At 40.0% G+C, this 14,650-nt stretch overlaps 1 protein-coding gene across 1 annotated transcript; it reads right to left on the bottom strand.

The window, feature by feature from the left end:
* Positions 1 to 1,193: 1,193 nt before the first annotated feature.
* Positions 1,194 to 4,917, bottom strand: LOC139112484 (tigger transposable element-derived protein 1-like). The gene has a single exon (XM_070673529.1). It carries the CDS (start codon positions 2,607 to 2,609, stop codon positions 1,194 to 1,196), a length of 1,416 nt encoding a protein of 471 aa, XP_070529630.1. The 5' UTR covers positions 2,610 to 4,917.
* Between the last annotated feature and the right edge of the window lie 9,733 nt (positions 4,918 to 14,650).

Below are 14,650 nucleotides of genomic sequence, written 5' to 3'. Positions count from 1 at the left end.
TCAGCTGCTGCTTTCTAAACGTTTGCATGTGCATGCAGTTTGCTTGCTAGGGCACTAACCCTCCCAAACCCCCTCCCCTCCCTCTCCGAGTTGACCCTGCTGCTAAGGGTGGAGCTTAAAATAAGGGTGGTGCCTCTCACAGCTTACCTATCCCATCGGGAAACAGCGTTGGTCGGGATGAACAAGAGTACGGTAAAGCAGAGAAGAGACATTGAGATTGAGAGAATCGCTCCGAAATAAATGTTCCCCAGTTGAATTTAGTATGCCTCATGCGAGTGGTTTCGCGTTACGTTCGCGCCGTCTCGCAGCATCGGCGGATTTCCTAATAATCGATCGCGGCGGATCGTGGTTTCTCTTTTTAATTCCGGTGCATTATTTTAAACGCGAACTCGATTCTCGCGATCAACGATACGGACGCGACTGATGTCGTAGATCAGGTGGCTTAAAAAATGAGGGTAATATGCGATCGCTATTGCAATTTATTAACGTTCACGTGGTCGGAACTGATGATTAAGTAGCTGCGACGTGGACGAAGCGCGCGAAATTGTGACTTACGTAGTGTCGGAGTTCAAATAGACGCGATAGAGAAGAATGCGTGCAATATGCCACCAGAGGAGAATCACGGAGACGCGTCGGCGATTGCTAAGAAGTCCTCTTTGTGCTTACGATTGGAGAAATAGCTACAAAGAGAATCAGGAAGGTACTGTAGCGACGTATGAACTTTCTTTATCGTTCTCAAGGTTTGTAATTTAGATTACGTAATTATTCTACTCGCTAACACGCTTGTGCGCTTATAAATCATATAGGGGAAACTTGCCTAATTCGTACCCCTTAAGAAGAATGCATGACAGAAAACAATAGAATGTATTAAAAAATTTGAAATTTTTTAAATTAAATTTTTAATTATTTTGGAAACATTTAATAACAATAACGCATAACATTTTTAATATATCACAACAAAATAAAATATTTTTTAAAAGTGAAAAAGTACGATTTATAAAAATGTATTCTTAATTCGTACCGGTATGTTCTTAAATCGTACTTTTGTTACAATCGCTACAAACATATGAAATTATATTTTTACTTATTTTTGCACATTTGTCATGCACCCATGTCTTACATTTAGTGCATTGAATCATTGCTATTTCTTCATTTTTGTTGCATAACTTGCAAAACCAATCTTCTCTCCGTGATTATTTCTTTGAGCTAGATTGTTCAATATCCACGCTTCTTTTTGATTTTTTTTTATCGCGTATTTTATTTTCTAGTTCTGTTTTATAAGAACTTTCCGTAAGTATTTTAGCGTTATTTGTTCTTGAATTTTTTGCCGAAATTGTACGAAGTGGAGATAAATTTTCTATATCTGATTTAATAGATGATTCAGTTGAATTTTGTGTAGTTTCTTCTACTTCTTCTTCTTCCAGAATTACGTATTCATCATTTCCAATTTTATATCTATTACATGGCCACAATCCACATGATTCGAAACCATGAATTGCAGTCTCCATGGAAACTGCTTGAGGATATGCAGTTCCTAAAATTTCTGAAATATTTACTTGTTTAATTAAATTGCCAGGGTTGTTTCTCATCCACGCGGCACACGCCTTATTGAAATATGATTTTAATGGTTTGAAAAATGATCTATCTAGAGGTTGAAGCTTATGTGTGGTATGAGCTGGTAATGAAAGCATTACAATTCCATATTCTCTGGCAAGATTTATTGCTTCTAGATTTTTAGTATGTGTGGTGTGGCCATCTAAAATTAGGAGGATTTGCTGCTGATGTGGTTCTTTTTGTAATTTTAGATGTTTTATAAAATGTTGCAACCATTGAACAAATAGTGATTCCACAATCCAGCCACTCTCAGAACATGTATAAAAAGTATTAGGTGGACCACCGCGTTTGAGTTCATCCGTCATTCTCTTACGCTTAAAAATTAGCATCGGAGGAATAAATTCTCCAGCTGCATTCATGCAACAAATACATGTTGTGTTTAAACCGCGTTCTCCACTAGTAACTGCACCAACTTGGTGCTTTCCCTTTAAAGCTAATATTTTAGCAGGCTTATGAACGGTGCTGAGACCTGTTTCGTCTACGTTATAAATTTGGTTTGGTGTAAATTTAAAATCGTCGAGTATTTTTTCATAAATATCAAAAAATTCAAACACAACTTTTTTGTTAAAACCTCTACATCTCGCCATCGAAGTCGCTTCGGGAGTTCTTAAACTTATCTGTGGATGAGTTTTCTTAAATTGGTAGTACCATTTCCAGCCTGCTAACTGCAGTTCCTTATTAAATCGATGCGGAAGTTTATATTTTTCAGCTAATTGGAAAGCTAAATGCCTCAAATCTTTTATAGTTAAGCCAAAGAATCGTGATTCTAACTCCAAAATATGCCGAACAAGTTCTTTTTCCATTTCGTCTGTTAAATCCCGCGGTCTTCCAATTCTTTTATGAGAATTTAACCCTTTTAAATGACGTCGAAATGTAGGTTTCGGAATACCATACATACGACAAACTTCGTTAAATTTAACAGTACCTTCATTGTACTTTTGTATGGCTGCATCCATATCTTGTTTAGACCATGTATTATAATTTCGTTTAGCCATTTTATGCTGAAAAAATATTCGTAAATAATATAAAATTTGAAATTTAAATAAATTTTTTAAAGTTAACGTCGAAAAAAATGGAAAAAAACGCGTTTTTATTCTTAAATCGTACCGGTACGAATTACGCTTAAAGTAATTTATTAATTAGAACATAATTATTTAAAGGTTATAACAATTTGATCCGTGTCAAAACCAACAAAAATAATATTAAAAGAAATACATTTTTATATGATACCACGCTTTTAATTTTAAGTTGTATAGATTTTGTAAAATACTCTTATGAAACATACCGAAATTTTACTGGAAAAGTCCAAGAAACTTATTTCGTGTGATAAACTCTTGTTGATAAACGAAATTAATAAATACCATGGTAAAAAACAATCGAATGGATGTTAGTTTTAATATGTGTTTATAGATGAAACCATATATTTTATAATTTAGCCATATTATATATTTAGAAGTGTCGCGTGATCTAAATCAGAATACATTATTGCTAGGAATATAGACCAATGTTATTCAATCGCAGGTGTAATTCGAACTCGCGCATGCAGGTAAATTGTTCCTTGAAACGCATTGAATTCATCTCGATATTGTGTTACGTTGCCCGCATAATCTTCCTCATAGTGTACCAACCTCCGCACTTCCGTTTATTATAATTTTTAAGATTGATTCTTCCTTCGACAACGCTTGAGACTATTTTAACCAAAGAAACTGAATTAATTCAAACGTTACGAAATCGCATGCGTCGTTGAAAGACCTCAATATTATCGCTAACATATTAAACGTCGCAAAATGAATTACTTTGAGAACTATTAAAAGAAAAAAAAAATTTTAATACATTTAAATTAATTTTTTTTCTCGCGTTAAGTAACCAAACTCAAATGCTATTTTATGAAAGAGCTCGTTGTGGTACTAAAATTCTTCCTCACTAAATCTCGATTCGAATGCTTATTTTAGATAACACGTTTTTAAGGTCTTCTCGTTTTTCGAAGCCTGACGTAAATCTTCCGAGCGTGCTGCTGGAATATCCTCGCATCGAGAACGTTATACCGATTCGGCCGTTCTATCGCGTTTAAAAGCGCCGTCGAGGCAAAAGGGGTTGAAATGCGTGATTTATCCGTTCGTGAGCGCGACGCGCGTGTGAAATGGATCGGACTATTTTCGAGTCACCGTACTCACGCGTCGGAGTCTCATTTTGCCGACGAGGGTGAAAAAGGGAAGCAGAAGGAAACCCGGCGTAAAGTAAATAGGAAGGCGCATAACGCATAACGGCAGCCGTGAAGGGGCGTGCCGTTTCCTAAAACAATTTGTATGAAGGAACTGTCGGACGTGATCCTTACGCGTGATCCTGGCTGCTGTACCCTTTCCGTCGCACGCGCACGCAGTAGAAACATCACGGTGAAAACTTACGTCTCAACCACCGGGCGAGGAGTTGTCACGACGACGTAAATCTCCGGATTGCGTATACTCGCTTGGACAAGATTTATCTCGATAGCTTTATTTTCAAACATTTTTTTTTACAATGTCGAATAACGACTGTCGTGCTTGAGACGGGAAACTCAACTCCCGTCGTCTCCGAATCCTTTCAGTTAATACGGTTCCGAAGGTTTCCCCATAAAACAGGCAACATTCTTTAGCGTCGTATAAATAAATTCAAGACATTCCTAACGACTAATCTTATGAAATTTATAACAAAAAAAAATAATAAAAAAAGAAGAAGAATAAACGAGATCGTAAGCAAATAAAGATGTCCTGAGAGCGTCTTAATCTCAGACGCGGGCGACGAAAGCGTGGATTCGTTTCGCGATTTTCTAGAATCTTGCATTTAAAATATCAAGAAAATGTAGCGTAAATTGATGAAGCTCGATCAATAAATGATTGTTTACAGTTTCTTTTTGCGGGTATTAGAAGCCGTGGCAAAAATGATCCTGACCGTCGGACGATCCAGAAGAAAAATTCGCGGATCATCAGAGCCGGACGTTTACCGTAACGCCCATATTACCGCGATAATAACAATAGTAATTCATGAATGGTTCGGCCGCGATGGCTAATAATAGTAGTAAGTAAGTGGTAGTCGTAACGGTAGTGGCAATAATTAAATGAACCCGCGCGTTCGCGTGCGCGAGCGCGCGCGCCTTACAACATCCTGGCACGTGCGTAAACAGCTCTTAGGTAATTCAGGGTGACGCCCGACGTGTATATGCAAAACGCTCGCAAACAGCGGCGCGCTTTTCTAGAGAAACCTCGCGCGTGAACACGCGCCTATCATTACCTCTGCGGGCGAAGACTTTTTAACTTTTTCCCTCGTTTATTCTCGTCGCTCCCGAGATGCAATACTTCGAACAAAAAAGCGCGAATAATCCTCAACCCCGGTCCATATCCGTAGGATTCAGCGATCTCTTCTGCATGTTAATGCCTTGGAATTGGATTTAGAATACAAGATAGCGATGTAAGAATTATTCCGCTTGAAAATCTTTGCGCGGCATTTACGAAGTGAACGTTTAACGAAGCGATAATGAAGGACTTTGCAAAAGCGCAATAAATTTCGCGAGCTCTTATATTCCTGTTTGTTATATTTAATTGTTTATTATTCGAAAAGAAATTTTAATGATAGAGGAGTTTATTAAAGCTGACCGGCGTTTATTATTATTTTTTTTTTTTTTTATCGAGCGTTATATGATTCGTTTCTCGCTGCGGACTATTTATAAATAATTGGTCGAACAATTATATAATAAATTGTCGACGCATCAAGATTAACGCCTCTATAACATGCTGCAATAAATATAAATGATACGCGATGTATGACGTAAGGTTCGTGATTTATAACAGTTCATGTTTGTACTGTTTTCGAACAAATTTATCGCGATACCGATTTTACTGCGAGCTGTCATTTCGATTAAATAAATAATAATTACTTTTCTTCCATAGCTTTTGTCTCTTGTTCATTCGACTATGAATTTTAGAGCGTTTAAATTATATTATAATTCTCGCGTCTAATATGCGCTCCAGCGTCGCGATATTTCGAGTCTACCGTCGCGTATTTATTGATCTTGTCGATATCCTTGAATCGCCGATGGTTCAACGCGTTGTGTTTTCGGCAGAAGTCAGTCTAATCTAGTTCAAACCGAATATTTCGCTGACTTCGCTTTGTTTTCGTCGCCGGGTTCCGACTATCCTAGGCTCCGTACCGCGAAAAGACGACTAGGTTTCGCTCGAACTCCGCACCTGTGCGTCTCGCCTTTGTGTATCGGCTCGCACTCACGCGACGATTTTCGATTCGGTTCTTTATATACACTTTTTTTTCTTCTTGCGTTCTCAATAGCAAATCGGTGATTTCACGTCAGTGAATTCATTATTTCGGCGCCAATTCATTTCTTAATTATTGCTACCGCTGGAGTGCAGGGATTCGCGCTCGCGGCAATCACCGGCTCGCGCTCTCAAGATCTCCGTCGTCCGCGGCAAGATCTCCGACGATCGGGTAGATCATTCATCTACTCTCAAGATTTCCGACGGATAAGCCGGGTCAGGAAGATTTCCGCTCGTTTACTGAAATCCTTGCCTTCACCGGCGCGCTTGTATTTTCTTTGTGTTTTTTTTTTGTTGTAAATACATTGAGTTCACGTTTCTGTTAATTTTAATTGGTCTGGTTTTTTTTCTCAATTCCCGCGATCGGCTCTCTCTCTCATTTCCTCTCAACCAACTCACGCGTCGAGCTCATTGCTGAGCAAGTCTATTTTCACGCGAACGCGATCGCGCAAGATCACGTACATCTCTATTTAAGTAAAAAAGAAAAAAACTTTACGCCCACAGGTGCAATTCCGAATCCGCGCGAGCCTTAAGTTTTGCATTTCTACAGCGAAACTTTCGAAGAGCCTCGTAACAAGAGTTAAATTTATCAGCGCGCCGTCGCTCGCGTCTAGCAATTAAGATTTTTATCAGCGAAACGAAATTCTAGGCGTAACAAAATTGGTGACACCGGCCCTCTCGCCTTCCCCTACGAATAGTTTACACGTCTTCTTTACAGCCTCGTAAAATCTACGGGGTATTACATGGAGCGGGGAACAGAGAGCGGCTTTGTCTCGGCAACTCTCGAAAGCCGCGCGGACATAAACGTATTCGACAAAATCACAATGTGCAGCGCATTGAGTTTCTTGCAGGCGGAAAATGGAGAAAGCAAGAAAACCTCGCCGACGTGCGTAAAAATTCCCGTCTCGATTCACGTTTACGTTTTTTGCGCCTTGTTCATTGTCGCGGCGATCGTACGATTTGCCGCTCGACGATACCGCGTAGCGGGCGCGATTCATTCTTTGATAATCCGAGATAGGCTCCTGGGAAAGAGTAAATTTTTTCAAACAGGAAAGCTTAATACGACGGGGAGGTACCGAAGTGGATCAGATTTGCCGCAACGATATATGTCGCGCCTGCAGTGACTTCTTTGACACCCTCCGATTTCCGGCGCGCTAACACAAATTTCTATCACTATGCATCGCCCAGATTTTCGGAAGTGTCCGGCACAGTGGCCGGGATCAGAGAGACCGCAAGTCACAACTGATGCATGGTTCCGCCCCGAAGGACCAGAGGAATGAAGATGACACGACTATTTAAGCGTTCGAACATATGTAGAAACATGAAACTCGATACTCTCTCAGCGGACATCATATTCGATCGATGTTGCTGATGATACAATATCAATATACTACGGATTATCACCGCAAATCACAGATATCTGTTTTAGAAAAATTGCCGGCTTTGAAAGTAATACAATTTTCTGAGGCAAAGTAAAAAAAAAAAAAAATGAAACAATTAAACGAAATTTTATAACAAAAATGATACTTTAAATTGATGGATTACTGAAGTCAATACTGATGAACTTTACATTTATCCACCTTAATTAAATAAAGAAAGAATTTTTTTCCATTTAAATTTTGTCATATACTATATACTCTTTTAATATTAATAATTAAAATTTTTTAATAATATTGATGCGAAAATAGTACGTCTTATCTTCATTTTTGACTTTTTAAATTCAACAATTGGCACTTCAACGATTATATCCCGGTTTCCATATGATATACGATATATGTATATTGATAATACGATTAATGAAACACGAGTTAAAGAAGACACGGGTATAATAACAATTTAAAGGACTTTACCCGTGCTCGAATGAGCGAAGTGCATTTCTGACTCGATAATCCTGCTAAGTCTGCAAATCAGCATATCGTGTAATGACTTAGGCGTTGATATCTTAATCACGACGCGAAGATTGTTGTGTCATTTTAGCTCACTTAGCTGACTTCAATAGACGCTGATGCAGAAATTTTCCCTATCAAAACTAAAAATTATCTTTAAGTTAACGGTCATTACTTTATCAGTTTGAACATCGCCTATATAACACATAACATAAAGAGAACATATATTTTCTTTCACATTATAGTACCGAGTATCTTAAATCAAAGAATAATCTCACCTAAAAAAATATTACAAATTTTTAAGTTTGAAATAATAAAACGTTAATTTTTTCCGACAATACTTCGTATTCTTTTTTTGTTTTTTTTTTAAGTAACATTTCTTGACACCTCTTAATATTTCCCGATTATCGCTTAATTGTGTCTTAATTTTAGACGCGTTTGCGTACAATGACGCACGGCGGTGACACCAATCTTCGTCTTTTAAACGAGTACCGCCCTGGGTGTGAGAACTACTCCCCGTACGCGTAAATCCCACATGACTAAAAACAAATCGATGGTGGGGGGATACGCGATACCGAGATGTCGAGGAAGCAAGACTGGTTTAGTTTTGCTTAAGACAACCTTAAGTTGCATCGCTCTTCTTGCGGACCCTGACCCGACGGCGATCAGGCATGATAGGGACCGGTCGGCTACGAAAAAATTTGCGCCCACGGATGATTATGCATTGCGCCATCGTGCATGACCAACGCATTGGATCTAAATAAAACGTTCAACGCAATCACTGACGTCATGAAACGTGAGTCCCATTTCTATCTTTTGCTTCGCGCTAATTTCACGCCTGCATGACACACGAAAGCATTCGCGAAATATTTCGCTGGATTAAAAATGGGTCGTAGACAACGGTGGAATTAATTTTTTTCACAGATAGTGGTTCTAAAAAGCGGTATATGAGATCTCGATAATTAGGTACGCAGGAAATATTCCTTCCTTATATTTTTGTAAATATCTTAAGACGAAGTAACACGTTTATATATTTTTATATAATTTTTTTTTTTTTAAATTAATTAATTAATATTAAGACAAAAAGGAGAGAATATGATTTGAGTACGACGACATTGCCGGAAGTGTTAATAGTCATAACTATCGTGTCGCTTATCGGCAATTCTTGCATTGCTCTTCCCGGGACGATCGGCGACTTCCAATAATCCCGCTAAATTGGCAGAGCGACCGGGTCCAAGTTCGGCCCGTGTGTCGGTGTGCGGGTCGGTTCAACGAAATGAGAGAGAAATCGCGAAATAAAAGAACCCACCGGCGACCAGAGGGAGTTCTCTCGGCGGAATAATAAAAAGAGTATCGTGGGTCGCCACGGCAGTCAACCCCCGGCCCGGTGCTTATGGTACTTTGCCACGTGAGGCTTGCAAATTCCGTCAGGTCGTTTCGCACACGCTTTCGCCATCGTTCCACTTCGCGAAAGAAAAAAATTATTCCGTGGCTGTCATAATTAATTCTCTTACAGAAAATACTAAAAGCCGTTTCGATAAACCCTGATAGTTATTTCGAGCTTCAAAGAAATTCTACTACGTAAGATAAAGTATAGGTAGTTCCCTTATCGAGTTCTTTCGGCATCTTTTAAAAGTTTAATCTCGAACGGCTTTGTTTAATTCCCTGTTTTGTTGATTAAGAAAATTTTTTTTTAATTTAATTCGAAAATTAATAATCTCTTCCTTATTTCGGAGTACCGCCGAGGGTCGTTCGTAGTAATATCACGCAAAAATAAGTGTGCACGTGCACACAGTGTGATAAACACGAGCAACGCCATCGTTTCCCGAAATACAATCGCGCTCACGAGTTTGCACGTTGCTGTACTTTAATTTCGCGACTCGCGGATACCACCGATGTGTTCCACAAGTTTCGTTACGGTGAAGGATGCACCGTCAGCATAACAGACATCCTTGTTATCGCACTGACGCCCAAGGCTGCGGCTGTTCCCACCTTAAGACTTTCTTCATAAAGAAAGGATTGACCTTGCGTCGTTGCTTATAAAAAATTTTTCCGGCAATGATTAATTGCACACGTCGCGTGCCCGCGACCGATTCGCGGACTTGCTTATTTGTGTAAAGCCCAAATGTCATCAATGTTGCGCAACTTTTACGAAAATCATATTTGCTTGAAGCAAACTTCCGCATCTTACTCAATGTTTTATAATTAATTTTTTTAATTTGTCAATAATTAGGTAATTAATATTTTTCTCAGATGAGTCCTCCTGCGTTCTCTTAAAATCGCGCGCTTTTATTCCTCGAGTTATAAAATCGAGAGTCTGCGGGTACTTTTCGCGCTCGCTGCAGTGTTCACGAGACGAGTCGTGGTTTATGGTGAGTCGAATGGCGAAGGCAACGAATTCCCGAGACTTTAAAAACTCATCGGCGTTCCCTTGTCTACACCAATAAATTCTATTTCACGTTACTTTGCTGCGAGCCGACGCACGATGAATATTGCACTCCTTCTCACTTTCCGTTCTCCGTATCCTTCCGTCATATTTCTTAACTCAGCGCGATTCTCTGTCTAAGTCACGTGTTCCTGCCAATAACGCAACGTGCACGCACCGACACTGGTGATTTGAACGCACGATAAGTTTTCACTCCGTCCAAGTATACCGCGCAAGAACAATATTCATGCGAGAACGAAATCTCGTTACAGTTATTCAATTGAAAAAGTGTCGAACGCAACGTTTTTCATTTTTCCGCAAAATATCGTATCTTTAATGAGAATAAATTTAAATAAAAGTACGAAAGCGCGCGGAGAGAATCCAGTATAAAAATGCAGTTGCCGTAACGTTCAAAACGTGTGCGATATGTGCGCGCAGGGGCTCGAAAATTAATTGAGGATCAAACGATACTATGTAATACGCGTTGCGCGCGAGTGACATCTTCCTTTGCCATAACGTCGCTGAATTATGGACCGGTCGAGACGATTGGGCTCGCGTGTAATTATTCGACCCGTCGAAGCATATAAGAGGAGTAAATACTTCACGCATTCCTGATGCGTCTCACAGTCTTTACGGCTTATTATCACCTCCACGCTTTCGCCCTCTCACCCCGCGTGGTACATCAGCGCGATGGCGCACGCGGAACAAAGCAAAAGGAAGAGAAAAAAAGGAGAAAAAAAGGAAAGAACAGCGAGCGAACCTGCGCTGATTCCGCGAAGGGAAAATTACTTTAGCCAGAAGTCGTCATCGGGTTGATGTCCGACAATAGACGCGTTTCGTAAATAAGCTAAACGGGATGTAAAAATTGAGCGTTTTCTTCTAGCAAAACTGTCGACGTTAACTGTCACGTTAATCAACAAGACGGATATTAATATTTCTTAAATATCTGGCGGATAATAATAATTAATTTGTACGTATTACTGTTTTAAAAATCATAGTCTCGCACAAAGAATTAATTAATAAAGTGTCGTCGATTATTTGAATTAATAATAATGAAGACTTTATAAATGTTACAGCTGGAGATAATAACGTTGCGATCAGAATTATCGGGAAATCGGATGAAATTAAAAAAATTTCGACGCGCGAGACGCATGCGATTCCGCTCGCGTTTATTGCAAACGTTATTAGGCCGTAATTTAAGGCACGTCGATCTGGCGATTAGGACCGGGACTAACGTGCCATTATTTTACAGCTTGGCTTTCGGCCAGCTGACCCGACTTGTGCCCGGTGATTCGTTGACGTCACGGGCATCACGGACAACTTTTTTTTTTTACGTTTTTTGCGTTCATTCCTTTCGTCATAAGGGCGTGACGGCGTTCATACGCACCGCGTGTCCTGCCGAAGGGTTTCTTTCCGCGATGTCACGCTCTTGCATGGCTTCGCAATATTTCGTCGCGATATTTCGCTCTCAACTCGCAGGCCCTCTTCGCATTTTGTTTGTTAACTCTCAAAATATTTTTTTACTTTCTTTTTTTTTGTCTGATTAAAAGAGTCGTATACATAATCATTAATTTAATAAATACTCTCTTAAATATTCCCTAAAGCTAAGAAAAAAAAAGTTTCCATGCTAACTATGAGATAAGATTATTTTTAGAAATTATTCAGCATGGTGTGAGATATCGCTCGGCATGTTATTTTTTTTTAGATATAGACATAGGGGTAGAGAAGCGAGTGTATGGACGCGCACGATCAGTTATAAGATCGAAATCTTAGACGTGACGGCGTTCAAGAATCCCTGAACATATCTGCGACTAATTTCCATGCAATTGTCGCGAATAATTTGTATACGACGCGAGTCGGACAGCTTTATCTCGGTCGCCAGCGATAATTCCGTGCAAAAATGGATAATTGGTGGCGCGGATGTTTTCCACTTGGGCACGTACATACTGCCGCGAATGATGTCACGCGTTTGTCCTTTGCGAAGCATAATATGCCGCGGTACCAACCCATGCGTACCTACAATTGCATGCAAGTCTTTTTTTTTTTTTGCGACGTAAAACAATCGATTATTGACGGATTAATTATTTTTATTAGTTATAAGAAAATTTAACAGCGGCCGAAAAAAGAGAAAAAGAGCCTTCCAGGATATTGCAGTTTGCCTTATTAAATATACAGGGTGTCCCAGACCAATGTCACTTTTTTTTAATAGTAGGTAGAACTCGTCGAAATAAGACGAAAAGTCTTATATTATTTTTCAAAATTCGCAACCGTTAACGAGATATCAATTAAAATGTAAACGTGTGCGAGCGACAAGGAAGCGCAGACTGAGCGAGCGCGCGATAGACGGCGGCGAGTATCGCTTAAAGAGAATAGGCGGAACTAGCGCGTAGCGAGCGAGACAAAGAGACAACGCGCGTTGTCGCTTTATTTTGCTCGCGTGTCGTCGCATCGTCTCGCTCACGCGTTGCCTCCTTGTCTCGCTCGCTACGCGCTAGTTCCGCCCATTCTCTTTAAGCGATACTCGCCGTCGTCTATCGCGCGCTCGCTCAGTCTGCGCTTCCTTGTCGCTCGCACACGTTTACATTTTAATTGATATTTCGTTAACGGTTGCAAATTTTGAAAAATAATATAAGACTTTTCGTCTTATTTTAACGAGTTTTACCTACCATTAAAAAAAAGTGACGTTGGTCTGGGACACCCTGTATATACATATATATATATACAGGGTGTCCCATACCTCATGACCCACCCGGGAGACATAGGTAGTTCTAATTATTTTGAACAAGAAAGTCCTACACCGTTTTTTAATTTGGGCGTTTATTTGCGAGAAATCCACGTTTTAAATTTATTATATCCGACCGAGAGCGAGACGATGCGACAACGCGCGAGCGAGCGGTGCGGCGATACACGAGGCGTGGTTAAAGACATCACGCGAGCGAGACGATGCGACGACGCGCGAGTAACACGATGCAACGACGTGCGACCGAGACGATGCGACGACGCGAGAGTGACACGATGCGACCAAGACGATGCGACGACGCGCGAGTGACACGATGCGACCGAAACGATACGACGACGTGCGTCCGAGACGATGCGACAACGCGCGAGTGACACGATGCGACGACGTGCGAGCGATGTAATACAGCGTTTCCACACCACCTTGTGCGGTGAGGTAGGTAGATCGGTGCGTTTTTTTTAAAGTGGTGTCCCCAGGAGGCCTAATCCACTTGGCGGAAAGCTCAACGTAACAATTGCTCGAAGTGCCGTCCTTGTGCTTGTAGGCAAAGTTCGACCCTTCGAACAATTTGTCGTGTTGCTCTTTCCGCCATATCAGACGTGATTGTATTAAAGGCCGCTATAATTTCATCGCGAACCTCTTCTACTGCGTGATCACGCATGTGCTCAACTGAAGCAAAGTTGTAAATATTTCTTTTTCATAAAAACTCGTCGAATAAAAATAATGACAAATGCGTAATATTGTTTAATTATTTTCAGATCGGACCTTATTTTTTACCACCGCGACTCGATGGGGAAGGCTACGCGAATTTTTTATTAAATCAGCTTCCTGCCTTATTAGAAGATGTTCCGCTTCGAATAAGGCAGGAACTAATTTATCAACAGGATGGTGCTCCAGCACATTTTTCGTATCGCGCGCGGGCCGTTTTAAATGACAATTTCCCGGATCGATGGATGGGTCGCGGTGGCCCCATCGCCTGGCCAGCACGTTCCCCGGATTTGAATGTGCTGGACTACTTTGTATGGGGCCATATTAAAGCTTCAGTTGAGCACATGCGTGATCACGCAGTAGAAGAGGTATTTAAGTATTGAAAGACTAATTCAGTATTGGGATACTCGTTTTCTAGGTAATTATGCATAAAAGGGTCATCCTCTTCGATTTCGATAACTTTGACATATGTTGTAGAGATCACTTTTCTGATTGACCTTGACCACTTTTTAGAGGTCGGCCCCTCCCCGTTAAAAAAATATTCACTAAGAAAGTTTTAAAAATATGGCAGGTATTTATGATATTGTGATCATTATAAATGACTATATTTACATTTTAAAAGGAGATAAATAAATTTTTATTTATAATTTTATAAAATTTTTAATTTTTTTCATAATAAAAAATGGCAGACAGGAGGTTCGGCCCTCCTGCGGGGAGCCTCACAATTGTTGAGACTAACCTAACCCATCCCATTGTAATTGATGTTTGAATTTTGATACGCTTGGACAGTTATTAACCCACGTAAAACTTCAAATGCAAAGAATGTTTTTTTTATATATCTGCAGCAGCTTGAGTTCTTGCATTTTAAGGGGATCCTAAAGACAACCAAATCGTAAATTCGAAAAATTTTTTTTTTGGCTTAACGGAATTAAAAATACTTTTACACGATTAATGTACAGACGCTAATGCATTGGAGAAT

The sequence above is a fragment of the Cardiocondyla obscurior genome, linkage group LG29 (genome assembly GCF_019399895.1).
Source record: "Cardiocondyla obscurior isolate alpha-2009 linkage group LG29, Cobs3.1, whole genome shotgun sequence".
Lineage (NCBI taxonomy): Eukaryota > Metazoa > Arthropoda > Insecta > Hymenoptera > Formicidae > Cardiocondyla > Cardiocondyla obscurior.
The sequence above is the reverse complement of the archived record's forward strand: the minus strand, read 5'-3'. Positions and strand labels throughout refer to the sequence as shown.

Excerpts from the sequence above, each read along its gene's own strand:
- LOC139112484 (XM_070673529.1), bottom strand. The coding sequence starts at position 2,609 with ATGGCTAAACGAAATTATAATACATGGTCTAAACAAGATATGGATGCA.